A 22,015-nucleotide genomic window follows, 5' to 3' on the forward strand; every position below is an offset into this window, starting at 1 on the left:
AAGTCTCAGTCTGGAGAAGCAATAATAGAAGCACTGGGACAACAGAAAATATAAACCCCTGCCATTGTAATGGTTCTTAGGTTGGGGGATAAACACAGTATTGAGCCTTAACAGAGGAGAGTAATATAACACAGTTTTTAAGAGGCTCTGTATAAGTGGTAGAGGATGAAAGTGATGGTTGACGTCTAAATACTACTACGTATCTCACAACTTGTTGAAAAGCACTTTTTTCATTGGGGGAGATTCACAGCTGCTGAATTTTCCGCAGTTAATAGAGTCCTTTGATTCACAGCAGTGCCCCTTGCACAAAAAATACTGGCCTTTGTGTATTACCAGAAACTAATTTTCTATTTGGCTGAAAAGGGAAAAATGGGGTTATTGCTTCTCCCTCCTACAGAGCTTTTCATTATGCCTGATGCACTCAACTTCTAAGCTCTTCTGAGAAAAAAAATAGCTGAAGAGGCAAGAGGTAGAAAAATGAGCTTGTTAGCACATTAGAAGTGAAGTATCTTGGTGGGCCCTAGAAATTCCCAGTGGTGTGTTAACTTATCACTCTATGCATGCTGGCACTGATAGTCTCCCAATTGATCACTCTCTTTTCGCACCAAAGGTGCTGCCAGGAAGCAAAGGCTGAAGGCCCACAGGAGAACAGGCTGCTATCAAAACAAGATGTTTTTAAAAGTCTGCTTGAATGGGTAAAATGTTTCATAAAAAAGTAGGGTGGAGACACCTACCTGCTTTTAAAATGCTCTACTTCCAGAGGTTTCTAAAGGAAACCTTTTAGTTTATCCCATTATATTCAAAGCTTATACACAAATAAGGCAAAAATGAAGGAAAGTTACTGCTTTGAATGTGACAAGGACATTCTTATTCTCCAATCCAGGTACCTATCTCCTAACCAAATAAAGAAGTCTCAACACAGATGCTGACCGAGAAGGATAATGATGTTTCCATTACACAGTGGAGAGGATATGCTTGTATCAGTTCTAGAAGTCTAATTCAAACACACACTTAGTACACTCAGAAAAAAGTAATTCAGCTAGCCAGGTTGCTGCTTGTCCTAACAATCCACAAAACCATCTGCAGCTTGTTAAAAACAAAACAAAAATCTGATGCAAACACCAAGGCTAAAGCTTGCTGTATTCTGCACTAAGAAATGACACACTCTCCTCAGAAGAACTTCTTTTCTGTATTAGAGACTGAGCAGCTGAGATTAGGATACTGTTACCGTCTGTTCACTTACACTTTGAGAATGTTCTAGTATTTTAAAATCCAAATTTGCATGCTTTTGTGGCCAAGATAATCTAGTTCTACGCTGTATTTGAATGCAACTATCTGCAAGAGTGACCAGAAACCCATGGTAGTTAATTTCTACATTACTTCTAATAGGCTAGACATTTATTTCTTTAAAACGCTGCTCTCTAGGGAAGAGTTATTAGCACCTACAAATTGAGTGGCACATACAAACTCAATGGCTAGTAATAACAGGGCAACACAAGCTGTATTCTTACTGTGAGTGGATGTTGCCACTGGCATCAGCAATTAAGATGAAATGGGAAGGATGCATGGACAAACCAATGGAGAAAGACTCTGGCACAGAGAGTGACTAAACACTTAAACAACAGAGTTGTGAGCTTTCTGTTTCTGAAGAAGGTGCTAACTGGAACAAGAGAGAATGGATAAAAAGGTAAGATACACATTAATTATACAGGCACTCACCCAAATTTGACAGCTAAAAACTTGCAGATATATAATCTACAAAAACTGTAACAAAAAAAAAATCTAATGACTTCATGATACTTTTTCAGAAGATACTGTTCTGAAAAATACAATCAGTACAAGAAAAAAAATCAGGAATCATACCTTTACAGGTCACTCAGGGTGTAGTCACTTCAGCTAAAATTTCATTTGCATTACAATCCATTTTACTTATTCTCTACATCTGCATTTCTATTAATACTGAAAATACTGTACTTTCCATTATTACTGTATACATTCAATTTTTTTAGACCTGTTGATTTGCACTTGGGAACAAGCACTGAAATCCTGGCTGTCAGATCACCTTATGCTTAATCTGTCTGAAAAACATCATCTCATGTCTTCACCTAATAGCTCTCCATCACTGTTGATTCTATCACTTTCTTTTTCAACTCAAGCTCTGTTTAGACTCCTATGGCAGAATACATCTGCATCTTGCAGATTCTTTTGCATAATCGTAGGTAGAACTTTTTCTAGCCACCTACATGATCAAATTATCTAGGCTCTTACTTCACATCTCAGTTACTGCCATATCCTTTTCTCTGGCCTCAACAAGTGAATCTTTATTTCTCCTTGTATCTAGTCAGAGCACGCAAAGCTCACTTTCTGAACACACTGCTTAAATGAGGCATTCTCTTCAGATGTCACCATCAGTATGCCACTCCCTAGCACCAATGCAGGCTACTTATTTTAACTTCATAGCCCACACCTATTTGATCAATTTTATCAAAACTACTCTTTCCTCCAGTAAGTTAATGCAGACAGTCAGTCACTCACCTTGACATATTTGGACAGGCACTTTTGTATTTTTTTCCCATGTAGCTTCTTATGCCCAGCACCAGGTCTCCAGAAGTGTCCACAAAACAATCCCCCCGTAAACTCTGCCCTTTGCTATGATGTTTACTGAAAAAGAAACAAGGAAAACACCTTGGAAGACTTAAGTCGGTTGCTGTATAGGTCACACAACTAGTCACGCTGTCTACTATTGTTTCACATTTCCCTGAACTTTGTATCCGCCTCCATTTGTTGCCTTCAGTTTTACACTTGGCTTTTTTACTTCTGAGGGACAAACAACATCTGTCTTGTGCTGTGCTCTATGTCAGTATAATGACACTGGGGTCTATGCTATGGATATATATGTGTCATAGTAATACAAGCAAAACAGCTCTCCTCCTTGCATCTTCACCCATCATCTTAATCTTTTTCCTTTATATCCAAAAGAATTGCCTCACATTGCCAATTTTTTTTATCCATGGCTTTGTCATCCTTCCATTTGGTGAGGAAATCTGTTTGCTACATTTCCCCACATCTCTAGTTGTTTAGTCTTTATTTTTCCTTTCCTGTAATTTTAACCATGCAATCTCCACAAAATCCCATACTTCCCATTGTTCAGCCTCTTCTACTGTGTCCATCTTTCAAGTCCTTCTGTTGAATTCATCTCCTTATAGTCATTTCCATAGATTTATTGTGTCATTCTGACTACATGTTCTCTTTCCATTCTTCTTATTCACACTTCTCAGCTTTAGAACCGAATAAAATGCATTACAGTAAATCTATCTAGTATTTTGCAGTTAAAGAGGAGCGGATGCATGATTACTATGTTACAATCATCCAGGGAATACCAATCCTAAAATGTCATTAACCTGAGGCTGGAAAAAAAAAAAAATAACAAGGAAGAAAAAGCAGTTTCAACATGGAGTAAAAATTCTAAGACTTTAATTAAGGATACAGCACTTCACAATTCTGTAATCTGTCCATTACCAGAGCATCTAAGTGCTGCATTCACAAAAGGGCTGGAGAAGAAATCCTAGTGCCTGCTCCAAAGACCATTTGATAACAAAGGTTTCCTGAGCAGGGACTGGAATCCAGGGACTCTCCTCTCCCAGGAAAGTCCCATCACCATTAGGCTATACAGATGAGCATGTATTTTCCCTGTGATTCAGAGGAGATCTTATGTTATGAAACGAAGAGCAATTTCAGCAGCGAACGGAGTGTGCCTGATTACACAATGTCCTCAGTCCCAATGGTTAGAAGAGTTTTGTAAGAGGCAGGAGATGTGGCCTCAACATTGGAAACCATGCTTTCATTTCCTGGCCGATTGATATAACTAGGGAGTTGCCTCCTGTTGTGTTTGTGTGGGCTTTAATCCAGCGAGTATACCTTCAAAACCCTTAGCACTGCTGCCTTGCAGGTCAGATGAGCAAAGAAATACCTACCTACTCATTGGATAAAGAGAGGCACAAACTGGGCATTTGGTTATTCAGGATATAGCGAGGACTTAGGCAGCTCTAGTGTGTGCTGAAGTGGGCAGAGCTCCAGGGAAGGGTGGCAGTGAAAGCTTTGGATACCTGTGAGCTTCAGAGGCATCCAAGACCAGGCATCTGCTGTGTGGAGATTCTTATCACCTATGTTTTATACTCAGGCAACAATAAGACCAGTTGAGAAGAACTCGGGTCAAATTGTTATATGTCTAAATGCTCTCAAGATTTTTGGAAAAAAAAAATGCACTAAATGTTTTATGAAGGCAGATTTCCTCAGGAACTTCTGGGGGAAAGGATTATGCTGGGGAACTACTCAATGACAGAAACTTTAAAAAGGGCTGAAGAGATGCACAGTTCATTAATACACTAAAATGGTTATAGAAATATTTGTAATGTCAGAGCAATATTTCATTTGTGCAACAAAATTTAAAAGGAATGCATTTGTGAAATACCTAAAGTCATCAGTGGCAGAAACTGTATTTTTCCAAAAGTCAAAAGAAAGTATTTATCACTTCAGATATCACAATAAAATGTTACACCTCAGCTTCCATTTTAGAAAATGATTTCAAGATGATGTCTGGATGATTTAAAATGCATCAAGATCACTATAGTTCAGGAAATACCCTAGAACTATGAAGTTCCAAGTTGTAAGCTCAACAATGCTGTAGGCATTCCTACACCCCTACTGATGGGCTGATCAATTCCAGCAGACGGATATGTTCACAACTGTTTTTTTTTCTTTTTTAGGAAAAGAAAAAAAATCAGAATTATAATAGAAGGACTCTCTTTGTGAAAGGGAGTAAAAATCTTCGCTCTTTCCTTGATTTTTTTTCCATCACTGTGTCTCTCATTCAGAAAAAATGAACAAAAAACAAAAATCAAACTTCCATGGAAGTTTGTTTCCTGAACCTTCCCTCCTGATACTTATGTATTTTTCTATATGGGCACATCTGTGTAGTATATCACAATATAAATGTATATTGAAATATGGGATCACAATACTGTACAGTATGTAGTACCTGAGATCCTTTGATTCCAGCGCTAAGAAAAACAGGAGGTTTTGATGATTGCCTAGAAACACCTCTTAGAAGAAACCCAGAGAATGCATTTCTAAGTAGCAAGATGGACTTTTTCAGGTTAAATTACACACTACTGTCAGAAATACATGTACAGCTGCATCCCTGGCATTTCCAACTGTTAGCAAAATCATCTAAGTCATCAATATATATTGATATGATTGTGGAGAGTATGACTTTGTCAGCCAGGCATTTGGAAAATAATTTAGACAAGCAGAAGCCAAAGCACTGCTCCATCCTTAACTGGAAAATGAAAATCCTCCAACCAGAGGTACTTGCTCGTAGGATCAATGGACACCTGCAAGACGTTTTTTAATTGCATGTATACTCTATTTATATAAAACAGATTAGCAATATTTTAAGAAAAGCTACATAAGATGGCACCTTCTTGTTTACTACATTTGCCCCCTCACAAAATTTAGAAGCATATCTCTTCTTTTCTAGAAAAACTCCAAATTTGTAGTATTGTCAACATACAAAAATGCTCCCAGGATATTAAAGACCAAAGGAAACAAAGAAACACTGAGGCACAGTGAATGGCACATGTTGGTAGCAGATTTTAAGTTTCTTGCTCTCTGACCTGAAAAGGTGTGCAAACCCCACAGAATTAATTTGTTACAGTTTGTGGTACTTAAAATGATGAAAGCATCAGTTTTATTGGGCAGATTTTTTCTAGTAAATTACAATTCCTGATATCAAAATGTGAAAGGAAGATTGCTTCCCTTAAAAAGGTAACACGTACAGGTCAGGACCAAGGTTTTACAGAAGCTGAAAGGAAAAGTTAGCCATAGCAGAATTTGACTTCTAAAGCAAGACAGGACAAAACACACACATCACAGAAATGGAAATTTTTTCTGGGAAATCTCACTCTGAAAGAAGAGATTGTGCAGTGGTTGTCAAACCAGTTGAACTCATACTGAGTCACAGCAATTTGTACTCTTTGTTGGATCTTAGAATTAAGGATGTAAGTTGGGCTGCTATTGATCCAGTGTTGGAAGCCCTGCAACTAGCTGTGTTTTGTATGTAGGTGGGTGATCAGTATCAACTGGTCACACTGAGAGGAATAGTTAAAGTTCTCTTATATTCTGAAAAGTGACTCTGTCGAAGTGGCATCATAGTGTTCCCCATTTATTGCATTTCAGTGATTTCCACATCTAGTTTGCACAGTATACAAATAAAGGGATATTTTTTTTTTTTTCCCCCAGCTGCAACTTCTGTTTACTCAAGTCAACTTGACATCTCAAAGTCAGCCTGGGTTCTTTTCTGTTTCTTAAATACTGCCAATACTGAAAACTGCATATTTTGCTCTGTGCATCTGTTTACACAGCTATGCTGTAAATGAAAGCAGCTTCTGCATATGCAATCGGAACTTAGCTACAACACTGATGATTCAGAAAGCAGAATTCAGTTCATTCTCCTCATATCTGATGCAAGTTATTTTGGTGGAAGAGAAGAAAAAAAAATTACTATATTTGACACTACTAAACAGATGAAAGAATTAAAATTTTTATAGTCTTCTAAGGTGATTTTTTTCTCTACTGAAACCATATTTTCAATACTAGTGACGGCACTTTTGCAACAGAATGTAACAATATGCTTTCTTACTCATAAAAATGGAACATAAAACTCAGAGGAATCAAAGTTATATTTTAAAAGTAAACTTTTATGTTGGATTTTGTGAAAACGTTTTAAAACTGCAGAAGGGACTCAGCGTTAATTACCCAAAATCACTAATTTTAAGACGTATATATGACAATCTACTAATTAATGTAGATATCTCATTTAAAAAGTGAAAATAAATATGAAAAAAGTTATTAACTAAGACTGTAGAATTTAAGCAAAACATAAAATGTAATATCTAACATCTTTAATAAAAATCTTTTTCAACACAAGTTGTAACTCCAAAAGGGCTTTCTGAGGCAATTTCTGAGGTATATTTCTTCATGAAGAAAATAAGAGAATATATAATAGATAAATCCATACAAATTAATCCCATCATTCCAGAGCTTGCAATTTGTTTCCAATGCATATAGTTGCATTGTTCTTTAAATGAATATAATGAAAATTACTTTTCATTTTTTACACTACTAAAAATTTCAATAAATCTGTGATAAATTAAAAGTTATCAGGTAAATTATAACAACATACACTTTTGCCATTTAGAGGCTTTTTTCTTTAAGAGTACTAATCTTACAGCTAAAGGAGATTACTTCCAGTATATCTACGCTATGGTTAAATTTAGAAGTCCTGCAAGGTAAGCATAGGCTAAATAAAGTTGCAGACACTGAGTGTTTCCAAGTCGATGCTATTGCTTTCTGCCTAGTTTATGAACACATTATATATTGAAAGGCATTGACCTTATCTGAATTTATATAAGAATCTTCATTTTTACAGTGTAAGCACTTTCAAAATTGCTAAATTACTGCAAGAAATGGTAATTGGTGCTTACATTTTCATTGGAAAACTCAATACACTTAACATTCTCCAACACTGTCCTTCTAGGAAAATCCTTGATATACTGTTTATTTTTATGTTGTTCCATCAGATCTCACAGCTAACTAAATTCTTTAGTAGTTTATAACATCATCTAGGAAGAAAAAGCTGTGATTCATCAGAGCAGACAAAGCTGGGCTTTAATCCATTCCTATAACCATATTGCCAAGTCTATATTGTTTACATTGCGTCTCAATTAAGAGACAGGCAGGACACCTGGTACTTCTTTATCTAAGTCCCACGGGCTGCCAGATGACTCAAAATCCATAACAGGTGCTAAGGCAGTGTGAGTGTAGCACCATTAACACAAGCTGGAATTGGATAAAATTTGGACTATGCTTAACCACTTAAAACACTCAATTACGAAATGAAAAATGTAACCACACTGCACCAAGCTCCTTTACAAAAGACACTTCTAGAGATATGTAGAATTAAAGCGCAAGTGTAATGGACTTAACATCAATTTTAATTTTAGTATAAATATTCTCCAGAATTAAACTATATAAAACCCAGTTATATAAAGAAGTTGGTTTTTTTAAGATATCCATATAAAAATATATACTTACTGACTTGAATGAATTCTGATTCTGACCATCTGCTTAGGCAGTAAAAATGACAAAACTGACAGTCACACTTCTAACAATTTCAAAGTTAAAGGAAAAAAATCTGAATTAACAATACTTACTGAATTATTCAACTCTTTAGAATCCAGAAGTTATTTTATTTTAAGGACTTTGGCAAATGAATGCATCTTATGGAAGGATTTTAAAAACAACAAGGTTTAAGTGAAAAACTATATGATAAAAGATACTCCTTTGCACCGAAAAATCCCACTGCAGATTTCTTTTCAGCACTTTTAGCTAAGGTGACTGAACTAAGTATTAAGCTTAGACACTGACAACACACCTCATGAGAGAAAAAATGAGTATCAGAAATTTTACAGTGGACAATTACTTAAGAACTATCTGTATCTAAATGTGCAGTAATCCAATTAAGTTTCTATTTAATATTGTAATTATCAAGAACACAATATAGTGATTTTATTACCAGAGTAAGCAGTAACAAAGTACAGTAAACTGTCATTTAAGACCATGTCATAGTATCTATGATAAGCAGCATATTGGCTTAAAACTAATGCACTATATGCCTCTAGGGAACGACAGGCTCAGAGACTGGGTTTTAACATCAGAATCTATCCATTAATCTTGACTTAAATATAATCTACTCTGCAGTAAGAGGAAGAATGGGCATTCAATGAATTATCTGTTTGAAATATAGCAGGAGCATATTAACACAAACATGTAGTAGAAAGTCTCAGTTTCAGTACCATTTATTGTGTATTGGGTTTACAAACCCTGAACTGCATTTTAGCATGACACTAAAAAGATAGTAAGATCAAATAGCTAGCAGTATTGGAAGGACAAATACCTCAGCACTGTAACAGATTACTCATTAACTTTACTGACTATGTGGTTAGAAGACTAATGACAGTATTTTCAAATACCCCACTCATGGATGTTTCAGTACCAGGCTACGGAGGTGAAAACAAAACAGTGAGGGAAACAGTGCTGAAGCCCTTATGCAGGCAGAATTCCTACTCCAACTTCCAGGGAGGATTTGTCTTACTAATGCATACAAGACAGGAATCGATGCACCTATAAGGTATGTTGTGCTAATCGTTTTGAAGGCCCCTACAGCTACCACTGCTTCAGGCCCTCTTTGGAGCGATGCTCCTGCCGCACGGTTGCAGGAGGCAGCAGGGGAGGGACAGGGCCAGCGGGCCTGGGGACTGGAGTTCATTAAGGGAGTTGCACCAAATGTGCCACCGAGAGTTGCGAAGGTGTTGTAGTCATCACTTCAGCCCATGAAAAATGTGGAATAGCACAGGCCAGGGGGAACTGCAGCCCCACATACTAACTCCTCATTTTGGGAGAATATTTATCCCCACTCTGACACCCAGCATTACATCAATTTTAACTCACGTAATTAAGGCTGATGAGTGTAAAAATACAGAAGCAAAACTGGCTCTTTGCTCTCTGGTATTAGCATGACTGCTTAAGCCCACTGTTTTCATACATTCAAATATTTAAACTTCTACCTTAAATATTTTCTCTGCATATATAGATATATTAATTGATGAGAAAAACAGTAAAGAAAATGCCTTTCATGAAGACATCACTACAAACTGTAAAATTATACAAATAAAAATTACATTAAATATTGTACAGTAAAAGACTGCCCATATGGATATATATTAATTTGCAACTCCACACTACATAGCAACAGAGAAAACTTCTCTCATGAGAAACATTGTCATTAATTCCAGTCTGTATTTTAACAAACTTCAGAACAACCTTTCTTTTCTTCTTTTATAGTTGAAGAGAACGTTTTCTCTTTACCCTGAGTTGCTGTAGTACCAATACGAGATAATCTACTTGTAAGTCTCTTCAGAGGGCAGTAAAGTTGATTTTAAAAACTATTTTTAAAACTCGAAGACAGCTTTCTTCTATTTAAATGAAAAAACCCAAATATTAATTTTCAGTTACTTTCTTCTTTCTTTATTTTGAAGGGCAATTAGTAAAGCAGCCCCTTTGCCCTCCTCCCTAGTGCTGTCAAGCTGTTGAGAGCAGTTTGCAGCACTACAATGGTACTATTGTGAACACAGCCTGGGCTCCCTTCCCACAGAGAGTTAAATGGGCAGTTCCTGCTGCCCATGATTGGTGTCCAGCGAAACAATACTTAAGAGCCAGGTTTTATCAGTTCCACGCCAAAGAAGTGAAGCCAGGGAACCCAAGCCTTCCTATCATGCTGAACCATATGCCAACCCTGCTGGCCCCAAAGGTTTATCACTAAGAATCAGGATCCATCATGTCCCCTGTGAAATTTCACTTCACATACCTTCTGCGAAATGCATGGCTTTGCTGAAAACTGACCTTTTTCCACAATTGGCAAGAACAGATGGACGGTAACTATGGTTTGGCAAGCAGAAATTAAAAGATTTTCTAATAGCCTGCATTCTTCTGTGTTTGGGAGGAGAAGCATTCAGAAGGAGACAGATATATTTGCAATCCACAGATCTATTCAGGTGCAGTTAATCAGCAATTAAACTATTTTCTCAATGTCTAGAAAGTATATTGAGATTAATTTGACTGGCCAGGCTATGATTAGGACTCATGTCCTTTGGACTACCATATGGTAATTCCAATTACTGTAATACTAACTTTTAATCCTTGCTTTATGTTTGTGTATTCCATTTTTCTATTCAGTATACAGAATACACTATACTATACAAATACAGAATAAACTATATACATACACTGCTTTTTGTTATAATTTTGACCTGTTTAATTAGTGATTATTGTTACATGAAGTATATGTCACCTCCAGCTAGATACTTCCATATACTGACAGGCATTATATGTAAGCCCTTTTGTCAGTAACTGCAATACAGACCTGTAGGAGAACAAAGACAACAAATGTGCTAGTTCCTGTTAATCTCCTAATTTTTTTTTGGTACCTATCATCATCTAATCCCTCTGCTGGCACTGGAAAGCATACCCCAACTGTCTTGATTACCATACACAGGACAACGCAGAAACAGTTTGCCAATGTCTTATTCGACTCACTCGAAAACATCACTCTATCTCCCATACGTTACTGTTTGTCAGTTTTGCTCATTACAAATACTCTCCCACATTTCCCACCAATTTAAATATCAGAATCAACCATACACAATGGTATATACTTATTTTTTATATATACACAAATTTGAGTGTTTTAACATACAAATCTTTCAAGTTGTTTGCAAGTCACTTATCTGTTATTAGTGGTGAATTTATGACTAGAAAAGGATTAAATCAATAAAAAACGCTGCCTTTTGCAACATAAAAATAGGGCTTAAATAGGTTAAAAACATTTATTTCTTTAAATCTTAGAAATGTCAGGAAAAATTGTTTAACCTTCCCTGCTTTTATTCACAAACTTCTGAGAGGTATCAAAGAAACCTGTATGAATTTTAACACCTTAAGGGGGCAAGAACCTTAATATTTTAACAAAGGGCTTTTGTTACCTCAAATGTTTAATCAATTAATAAGGTTAAGTAGGTATTAACAAAAAAATCTGTCATTTTGTTTTATGTACAAGGCAATCAACTCTGTGTAATATTGAACTAATTTATCTTTTTCATTTCAGTTTAAGGACTCCTAGCCTTCTCTCTGCAAGTTTTTTTTACAAGAGAGATCTACACACATTTAAAACACATTTTACAATGAAAAAGTGACTGCTCTACCAACTACACAGCTTACGACATACAAAAATTTCCTACCTTAAAAAGACGCAGTAACAAAGAACTTTCCTCCCTCAAGCAGATCTGTACTGACAGATCCAAATTCAGAAGTTCTAGGAGGCTGATTAAGCACTTCACTGCTTTTCAGGGTAGCCCACTGACATCCTTTTATTCTAAAACAGAATGTCACCAGCATAAGCCTACCCATATTTTATACAGAAATCAGGAGAACCAATACCTCCCCCCCTTCAGATGGGTAAACTCAATTTATGAAAGCATATAGAAGATCCTAGAATATATTTTTCTTAACAGTACAAAAAGATTTGAATCTCCTCTGTAACTGTCTACAACATCAACAGAGCACTCAGCTCTTTCTAAGTGCAATTATTAGTACAAAGTTGTATTTCTAAAGTCAATTAGTTTTGTCTCATTTGGTATTTTGCTTTTTTACCACTTTCAAGAGACTCATGCATTCCATTAGGGAAGAGTAACTAAGAAATAAAGCTGTACTACTACTTAGAAAACAAGTTACAGATATCTTGTGATGACAACAACATTATTACCCTTCAACCCATGCGCTTACACTATACCTCTTTCATAGGTGCTCCCAGCATCCTAGTTCATATCTGCAGACAGCCCATAAGAAGAGGCAGAGACAGGCAGAGACAGAAGAGCTACCTGGGGTACAGAAGGTATGTTCTGTGGGATTAGAAGCACAGTAAGTACTGAAGAAAATATGTTTACCTGACCATGTACAAATCCAGAACTGAAAGAAAAGTATGTATGTGTGTTTTGCTAAAAAACTCACAGACTATACAAATGAAAATATACTACGTTACAACACAGCTTTCAAGCTTCACAATTCAATTTACTCCTCATATTAAAAAAGCATGAAAACCAATTGAAATGATGTGTACGTCTACATGAAAATGCAGCAAAATCAGCAGCTTGATACACACATCTGCAAGTATTTCTTCAGCAGTTATTTGAAGTGTCTATATGACAAACACTAAGGCAAGAGTTTAAAAAAAACCTATCACAAACGTTGGTTCAATCAGTTGTCTCTAGTGGCTAAAATCAAAGGCATTTAAAGTGATGCTTTGGAATTATTCATTGCAAAACAATCCTATTCTTTCAACAGGTAACTAATAAATGATGGCTGAGAACAGGCTTGCACTACCTCTGAGGTCCAATTGTTACTCAGAACACTGCCTACTTTTGCTCCCTGGTGTTGCATTTTAACTCTAATTGCATGATCAAGCCAATAAATTGGACTCAGGGGACAAAAAAATACTACAAAAGTACCTACCCTGACAAAACCAGAGGTTGCAAGAAAATGCACTTCAAACAGAAGTGAGGCAAGATGAGACAAGCGAAGGAGAGGTATCAAGGCTTGAAAGACAGTCATTAATACTGACAGATTACTGTAATTCTGGCTGTCAAGGTGATCGATTTAAGCAGCATATGCCAATCAATACTCTCCTCATTTACTGAGCAGCATTAGATATATAGTTAGGTAAGATGTCCCTAAGACAGGATTTCAAACCACACTTAACAAACATAAATAGCACAATTTATGCTTTGGAATCTCAGCTGTTTTTTCATTTAGCCTTTTTTTAATTTGGCAAACTTCAGTGTGATGTTATCCACAGAAAAGTTACTTTAGATGATTCTATTACACTGCCTTACCATCGTGTACACAATTCCTTTATGTGAGATATTTCAAACTATACCAATTTTCTGTATAACATATTAAAACACTGATTTTGAACATGAACATTGTTAAATGCAGCAGTTATTCAAGTCCTGCTCATTTTGGTTTTTTTGCATTAGTGTTTTGTCATTCTGAGTTCTTTAGCCATACCCGATCTTCCTGGTATTTCCCCTGGAATTTTCCTTACAACAGCCTCTTATTGTTCAAATATACTTGTGACATCAAAGGAACATACATTAACTGGATGTATTAGTTCAGGGAAAAAAATTCTATAAAGATAATAAAAGTATCTGTTACTGTCATTCCATACCTACAAGTAGACACATACATACACACGCACACACACACACACACGTGCATGACTCAGAGATATAAAACTTTCCTTTTATATTTAGGTCTTACAATGCACAGAAAAACTGTTACACATGATTCTTTGAAACTGAAAGACCTGAAAAGTCCATTTAAACAATCAGATACTTATAAATGCCTTGGAAATCTTCAGTTTTACATGTTATACCATTGAATATAGGCATTTAATCAATCACATTTTGAATTACTAAAACATCAAGTGAGTTGTCAGCAGAACTAGTACTTGGAGAACAGCAAAACTGAGCAAATCAAAGTACAGGAAAGACTGAACATCATATTCTTTACCTTATGATTCTTGCTTGAACTTGGAAAACAATTTCCATTGCTAAACAGTAGAAGAGATTTTAGAAATAACTTTATTTTATTCTGGAAAAAGCAGCAGGGGTCATATGATGAACTCATCCATGGCTCTGACTTGAACTCATATCAAATAAGGCTACAATGGTATGATTCAGGGATGGGATAAATATTCACTGACTTTCTGAAATTTTCAATTATTTGTTGTAAAGCATATAGAGTAGTACCTAAAATGTGTATCAAGCATTATTTTTAATGTCTGTTTCTTTTCATCTGTGATGTCAGAAAAATCAGTAACAAGTATGTTAAAATCTTATTAAATGTCCTGTATCAAATTGTATTGCCAGAAATATAGCAAAGTTTGCCAAGAATCTTGGCGTATGGCAGTTAAAAAAATTTGAAACCAGAACATATTAGAAGAACAATTATAATGGCATGCATTATTCCTTTCATTATACCAAAATTAATTAGTGGCACTGTGAAAAATGAATTCATGATACATATTTAAGGAGAGAGAGCACTGCTTATGCCTTTTCCATTTGATACACAGTTATCATTGATGCAGTATCACTGTACTAATTTTTTTCTTACAGATGCTTACGCACCTATAAGGTAGAAAACTTACTGGACTTAGAAGAAGGGAAACTGGCGTTGCCAAAATCAGTGCTTTCCAGCTTTAACTTCTGAGTTTCTCTGTTAGTGAGAAATCTTCCAAATCTTCACAAATTCCAGTTTGAAAATGTAAATCAAACAAATATTCTTAATTAAATGGACAAATGTAGCCAGAGAATCTGAATAATACTCTTTGCTCACTATATGTCATTAATAACAAACACTCTCTTTTTAAAGATAAGCTTTCCAATGTCTGTAATTCTATCTTAAGGCAGATGATGGTCAAGCAGGCATAACAAACAGTGACACTACCAGTTCCAATAAGACTCTTTCTTGGGGCAGCTGAGTATCCTATCAAGCAAGAAAACTTCTTCTAAGCTATGGGTTTTTAATACAGAGGAAACTTTCAACAAATCAGTCAAACACATTACTTCATTCAAAAAGAAGTTACTGTCTTCTCAGATACCATACAGGGTTAATATCTTCCCTTTCTCTGGAAGACAACTGTCTAAAAAGGTTAGCTACAATACATCAAGTACCAACTGCTTAGGTATACAATGTCAAAAAAAGATTGGGGGATGTAAATTTTCCAGTTTTGATAAAAAAAGATTAATTTATCCAATCTTTTAGGTTAAGTTTTATTCTATAATATTTTGTAGATGGAAAAATTAAAACAGGATTACATTTTTGCTATTTAATTTCATCTGTTTCATATGACCAAAAAAAAGAAATTAAAAAAAATGAAATGCCAATTCTCGGCATTAGGTCAAAGACTTTGTAGATTATTATACAGAAGTGAAAATTATGCTATGATGAAACAGTTATCTATATTCCAGGTGTTCTAAAATTTCAACAAATTTCAGATTTAAAAGATGCTAAATAGGATTTCTTACTGTGTGTCTAGCTACACAGCAGATAGCATCCTTTGGGAGGGGAATACTACATAAGACAGAAAGCATGGTGTCTGAATTGCACTATCTGAAGTGCAGACAGCTTGGACTAATTATTAACACTCCAAAATTTGCGTACAATGTACAAAAAGTAACAGTAGTTGTTTCACAATTGGAATTTCACTCCCACAAGGTATTTAGTATTTTTCCTGTTTTGCTGTAACAATTTTGACAAGTTGGAGCACTGCAGGTGCCTACTACGTCAAGTAAAGAACATTATCTTGGTGTACCTCTTGGCACCTGGCTAACATCTGTTGTTTACTTGGGAAGTTCACGTAAAAATTTATATGAAGCCACTCTTTCTATTTTTCAAGATATTTAGTATTGATCCATTTCCTACATATGGTAGATTCTGAATTCAGAATGTAACAAAGTGCCTTCTTTGAGATGCAAGGCATGAATAAAACTATCCCTATCAGGTATTTCAATGCAATTTAGTAAACAAAGAGTATTTAACAATCCCCTAAATATTGGCCTCCTTATTCTGCGTCACAGTGAAACCGATTGTTCTCAACCTTCAGTCCCATATTACACCTGCAGTTATGAGTCTTAGAAGTTCTCCTAGCATATGTGCAGCTGGAATGCATTCAGGAGCTAAGCATGTACTTCTTGAGACATCAACAAATGCAGTGAGAAGAAGAAACACATCAGCTATGAGATGGAGAAGGGAGTACTGCTGCTTCATTAGCAAGTCAATACAATTATTTTATGTGTGTCACCTGCTACTGTGTGCATGTATGCTGCCTGTCGGTGAGGTGGTACTGTGACAAGAAAGCCAGGCCACCAAAAGACAGTGAGGGACTACAGACTCCTTGAAAGGGAAACTAAAGCAAATTCCACAAATCAATGCAGAAACTCCACCCAAACCAGCAATATTCTCTTCACACAGCTGCAGCAATGAATATGTCAAGTATCGAGTTAAAGCAGGATACCTGCCATGTGCGACTGATGTTTGCTGATAAATTTAGTAAATTTTTAGTCTTAAAATAGTACAATATGGAAACATATCATTAGAGTATTCTGAGCAAAGAATAAAACCACAGAGCAGATGAAACCTTTAAAAATCATTAAGAAAATAAAATCTCTGAAGTGTTCTGCTCTCTAAGTTTGCTACCAGAAGTATCAAAATAATGTCAGAAAGAGGAAGGTGATTGACAGAATATGTCAATCTCAGAAAGCTACTTCAGACAGTACAATACACGCTCAAAGTTGGGGCAGACTATAAAAGGGAGATGAGCAGAATTTCCTGTATCCATGCAACCATTATTATGCTATTCACACGTACTACCCATTGCCACATCGTGATTAACAGACTAGCGCAATAAGGAAAAAGTTGCAATCAGGTTACATGAAGAGGACTGAATATCCCTGCTGATTACAAATGACAGTTGATTTTTTCAGTCAGGTCTGCACTTAGAAAATGCACTAACTTGGAGGATGGATAAGCCCTCCTTGGAAGTAGGAGGGTCAAACTGAGTGCCACTTTCTTCAGATCCCATACACAAGCAAATCAACACAATCCTAGCTTAATTAAGAGTTTACCGTGATCTATCACCACAAAAATCTACAATGTGACACTGTAAATATTCCTCAAAAATAGATAAGCACAGACCTACATGTATATCATCAACTCCACACTGAATCAAAAGGTACCCAACCAAGTCTTACACAGCACAGAGAAATAAACCACACACCTGCAGGCACAGAGACATCCATACACTGATGCTGGCTTTGAAATTAACTATTTCTGCTGGTCTACTATGGTAAAAGGAGAGCTAATACAGAAGTGTAGGGCTTGAAATGTGTTCTGTTTGACAGAAGTCTCAAGTATTCTTGTTCCCTCAAGATCCACATTCAACTGAATTTCTATTAATCATCATCAAATTTCCTAATAAACTAACATTGCTCCAGTATATTAGATACTCATAAGTAAGTACACAAAAATTAATTTCGGGCAGATCATTTCAGAATTCACTTTCACTGATACCATTATGGTCCTGGACATGTGGCAAGCCTTGATTATCAGCTTCACTTTTCCAGATGGGTCTCTGCCTTTGGTGTACCTTCTAAAATATAGCTTTCCTGTTCCTTTTTTCCTCCCTCTTCAAATGTATTGCTTTCACCACTCTGAGGTCTCTTTTTCTTTGCTCCAGTAACACTCCAACACAGGGAAAGACCACCTCGACCGATGAGTCCTGTCTTGTGCAAATGACATTGGGTCTGGAGGAGTGTCCAGAAAAGCTATTTAACCACAGACCATAAAATACTCCTGCCCCCATGCCCTTCAGTCCACAACAAACTTAAAAGCCAGTAGTGAACTGCTACAGCCATAGCTACAATACACCAGAGGAAAAAAGTGCGAGACACTAAAGACAATCCTTGATGTCTTTAGTTCCCTGCCATTGCAGGAACATAATTAGATTCAATTTTCAAATATTCCTAGTTAACAGACCATAGCCATGTTACAGGAAACACCCACTAGTCTTTGCCATTCTTGTATGAGGGAAATTCCTTCTTGACCTCAAATCTGGCCATGGGTTCAACACCAAGAGCATGTCTATGATGTTTTTAAACAAGAGTTTTTTAAACCACTGAGAACTAGGCCAGACTTTGAAGTTTAACATTTTTTTGCTGTTCTCCACTGACACAATTGACTCCATCATAGCCTAATTCAGGCCAGGGAAGTTTGTAGTGTTTTTTCTAATTTCATGCCAAGCAAACAGCTTTTAAAGAACTGCCCACATCCCCATTTTAATTTTTAAAGTATTACACAAATAAAAAAAAAAAATATAAAAAATACACTGGATATAAGATATTCTAAGTCAGATGGAAAAAGCATTCCATCAACTATTTAACAAAGCTGCCCTTTAACCGCAGTGCCCAATCAATTGGTGCTTCATAAGCTTACCAAGTGACGATATGAAACCCACCAACCAATACTATCTAATATTTAATATATGTAATGCCTTCCAGTTATGCTAACCATATTACGAGACAAATATCAACATTTAATGGAGGCCACATTATGTCATAAATGACATACAGTGCTTTCATGCATGGAAAAAGTACAATTTGGAGAACTGAACGAAAAGTGAATATGCAATATGCAGTTCTTAGGAACTGGCCAATTCCTAGACATTGAGCTGGCAAGCTATGTCCAAGGAAATTAATACAACTTCCATATTCTGTAAAGAAGTTTAAACATACAAGTTTGTGCATTTTTTTGGTACTGAAAGTTTGCTATTTCAAAGTAAATTGTTTTCCAATTGCTCATCACTATACATCAATATAATGCTATAAGCCATTACTTTTCATGGTATAATGATGATAATACACTTTAAAATCTTTGATTAAGCCACTTGAGTCATGACAAAAAGATCGGACCTTTCCAAACATAAAAATACAATGAATCAACATCTGTCATCTACAGAAATGGCACAAATGTCATTTAATGTGCTCACATCAAACACCATCTATCATTCATCTGTAAACCCACTTCATCATATCTAATCCAAAACTCTTTAACAGTCAGCCTTATTAAAAACAGAGTATTTTAGCAACAATCTATCACATGACAAATATAAACATCTACAGCTTGAGGGGAAATCAAGTCCAGAATTTCTTTTGGATCAAAGTTTAAACTTATCTTTCAATTTATGAAATTAAAAACCAGTATGTTCTTGTTGATTTAACAAACAGGTATATAACAGAACTCAGTCTTATGAAGGGGAGAGGTATAAGTGACTGACTTACCTTAGTTTTTTTTAATTTCTGGTTGGTAAAGCTATTCTTCAAAGAGTAGCCCTTTCAAAAAACTACAATTTCAGTTCCAAAAAAAAAAACCAACCAAAACCAAACCCACCAAAAAAGATAACCTTTTCTGACATCTTTAAAAAAGACACTACCATCATTTTGACAACAACTTTGTATTCCGAGCTGAGTAACTAAATCTGTATGACAAAAACGTAACAAATTTCTCATCTTGAAGGAAAACAGCATTCATAACCTTCTTGGAAGTAGAAAACAAAACTAAGTCACATAAATTCTGGGTAAGTCATAGAATCATAGAATGATTTGGGTTGCAAGGGACCTTAAAGATGATCTAGTTCCAACCCCCCAGCCATGGGCAGGGACACCTTCCGCTAGACCAGGCTGCTCAAAGCCCCATCCAACCTGGCCTCAAACACTTCCAGGGATGGGGCATCCAGAGCTTTTCTGGGCAACCTGTTCCAGTGCCTCACCACCCTCATGGTGAAGAATTTCTTCCTTATATTTAAGTATCTTAATATCTTTAAAGAAAGAAAGATTATTAACACTATGACATTGCTATTTTAGAAAGTCTACCCCCAAAATGGTCACTAAAATAATTTTAACAAGAAGTGATAAGTACATGCTATAAAACATTAGAAACATGCAATTTCTCAGCACTGAATCTATTCTTCACTTAATTAAAAAAAAAGCTGGTCTTCATCTGCATACTCTTCTATGGGTTTAAGTTTCCTAAAAGCACCATCACCATTAAAATAAAAATTTCAAATAATCCAACAAAAATGTAAGATGACAGAAAACATGAAGATCATATCTGTAGAACTGCAAGGGAATGTATATGCCTGGGAAACTATTTGAGTGAAAGGATACAAGTTTTGGTATAATGGGATTAATGATTTCAATGCACGGCTTGCATTTATAGCTGTTGCACGAACCATAATAGGAAGAATTTTTCCATTCACAATAGCACCATCAAAGAGTGGACCAAAAAATGGAACCTGAATAAAAAAATTAAGAAATTCAACACAAAGCAAGATCTTAGCTATAACAATTAGCAATCAACATTAACAATAGAGCACTCAAATATCTCTTTTTTTTTTTTTTTTTTTTCCTCCTTAGTGCTAGATAATCAAACCAGTTATTGTGCTCCATGACAGACATTTCCTCTTGCGGAAATATACAGTCATGTAACGGCTTGATATCCTTGGTAACAGGTAACACAGCATTTGAAGAAAACTAAGCAACCATTTGAATATTATATCTCATCAAACCTTATTTCCAACATTTGCTGCCAAAAATCCTAGGAACAGTCATGCACATGATGTTTATGAGGTTGAAAGGCTAGATGACAATATTTTAGGTGGTAGTAAGCAAAATGAATAATTCCTCGGATTTCAAAATATTTATCATGGCTTTAGATATAACATGTCCATAAGGACTAACTCCATGTACAACTGTCATACAATTACTGGTGGACCAACACTCACCTTCCATTTTCTTTTCTTCTTCTATCTGTTCTTCTTCCTTTCTATGTTATCTATACAAATGGGTTGTAAGCCCTTTACAGGAGAAATCTGTGGTGAAAGTTTGGCCTCTTTGGACCCTAAGTGTAAAGCCTTATTTGTGAGATCAGCAGAAAACCATGATGTTTAGTATGGGCAGCACCCAAAAGGTTTACAGAACAGATGGGTCTTATGTTTTGGCGTTACATTTTTCTCTAATCAATCATCATTTTGCAATTAAAAAAAAAAAAAATTAAAACTCTATTAAGTATCTTCATTTCCCGCATGTGTGAATAACATTCTGAAGCTGTTAGCATAAGCATGTGAAGAAGAGCAAAGTTTGTGCACCAGGTCAGCAAAGGGAGCAGAGTGTACACTAAATATTCTTCCTGCTCAGATGAAACCAATGCTGCAAAAGAATCTTAGATTCCTGTATTAGTTTTGCCATCAGTCATTTAATGTAGTTTTGAGAACACTGAAATCTGATGGAAGGCACTTTTTTTTCACGTACAAGGACCTCTTGTTGGACTGATAACTATTCCTGCTCCCAGTTTTCTTTTCCTTTTTAATCTGCACACTAGCAATAACACAACTCTTTGTACTTTAAGCAGTAAAACAAATAATATACTTATTAATTAAAAACATAAGTAAGCCAGTAATAACAAGACCATGTACTGGGTATCATTTCATGCCTATCATCAGATAGAGGCAGGCATCGTAGAGAGGGAATCGTATTTCTGTCACACCTCATTTATTAATATTAGTGCTTCTAGAAAGAATGTTAATATTTAAAGCATAGAAATTCATGGCAAGTGATATCACACACAGGTATTATGCAGTACAAACACTCATGACTACTTCTACTCAGTCAGTGTTCGCTACCCTAAACCACTGTTTTAAGAACAGGGCCAGTACAGACATTTGAGGAAA

At 35.9% G+C, this 22,015-nt stretch overlaps 1 protein-coding gene across 1 annotated transcript in view; it reads right to left on the bottom strand.

The window, feature by feature from the left end:
* The window catches only part of LOC104159345 (ral GTPase-activating protein subunit alpha-1-like), a gene marked incomplete at its 5' end in the record, with an annotated part of 58,244 nt that overhangs the window by 10,567 nt on the left and 25,662 nt on the right, over positions 1–22,015 (bottom strand). The window contains 1 exon segment of the mRNA XM_009697231.1: positions 20,454–20,581. Within this exon segment, the coding sequence (XP_009695533.1) occupies positions 20,454–20,581 (128 nt within the window).

This window comes from Cariama cristata, unplaced genomic scaffold (assembly GCF_000690535.1).
Source record: "Cariama cristata isolate BGI_N322 unplaced genomic scaffold, ASM69053v1 scaffold1643, whole genome shotgun sequence".
NCBI classification, from domain to species: Eukaryota; Metazoa; Chordata; class Aves; order Cariamiformes; family Cariamidae; genus Cariama; species Cariama cristata.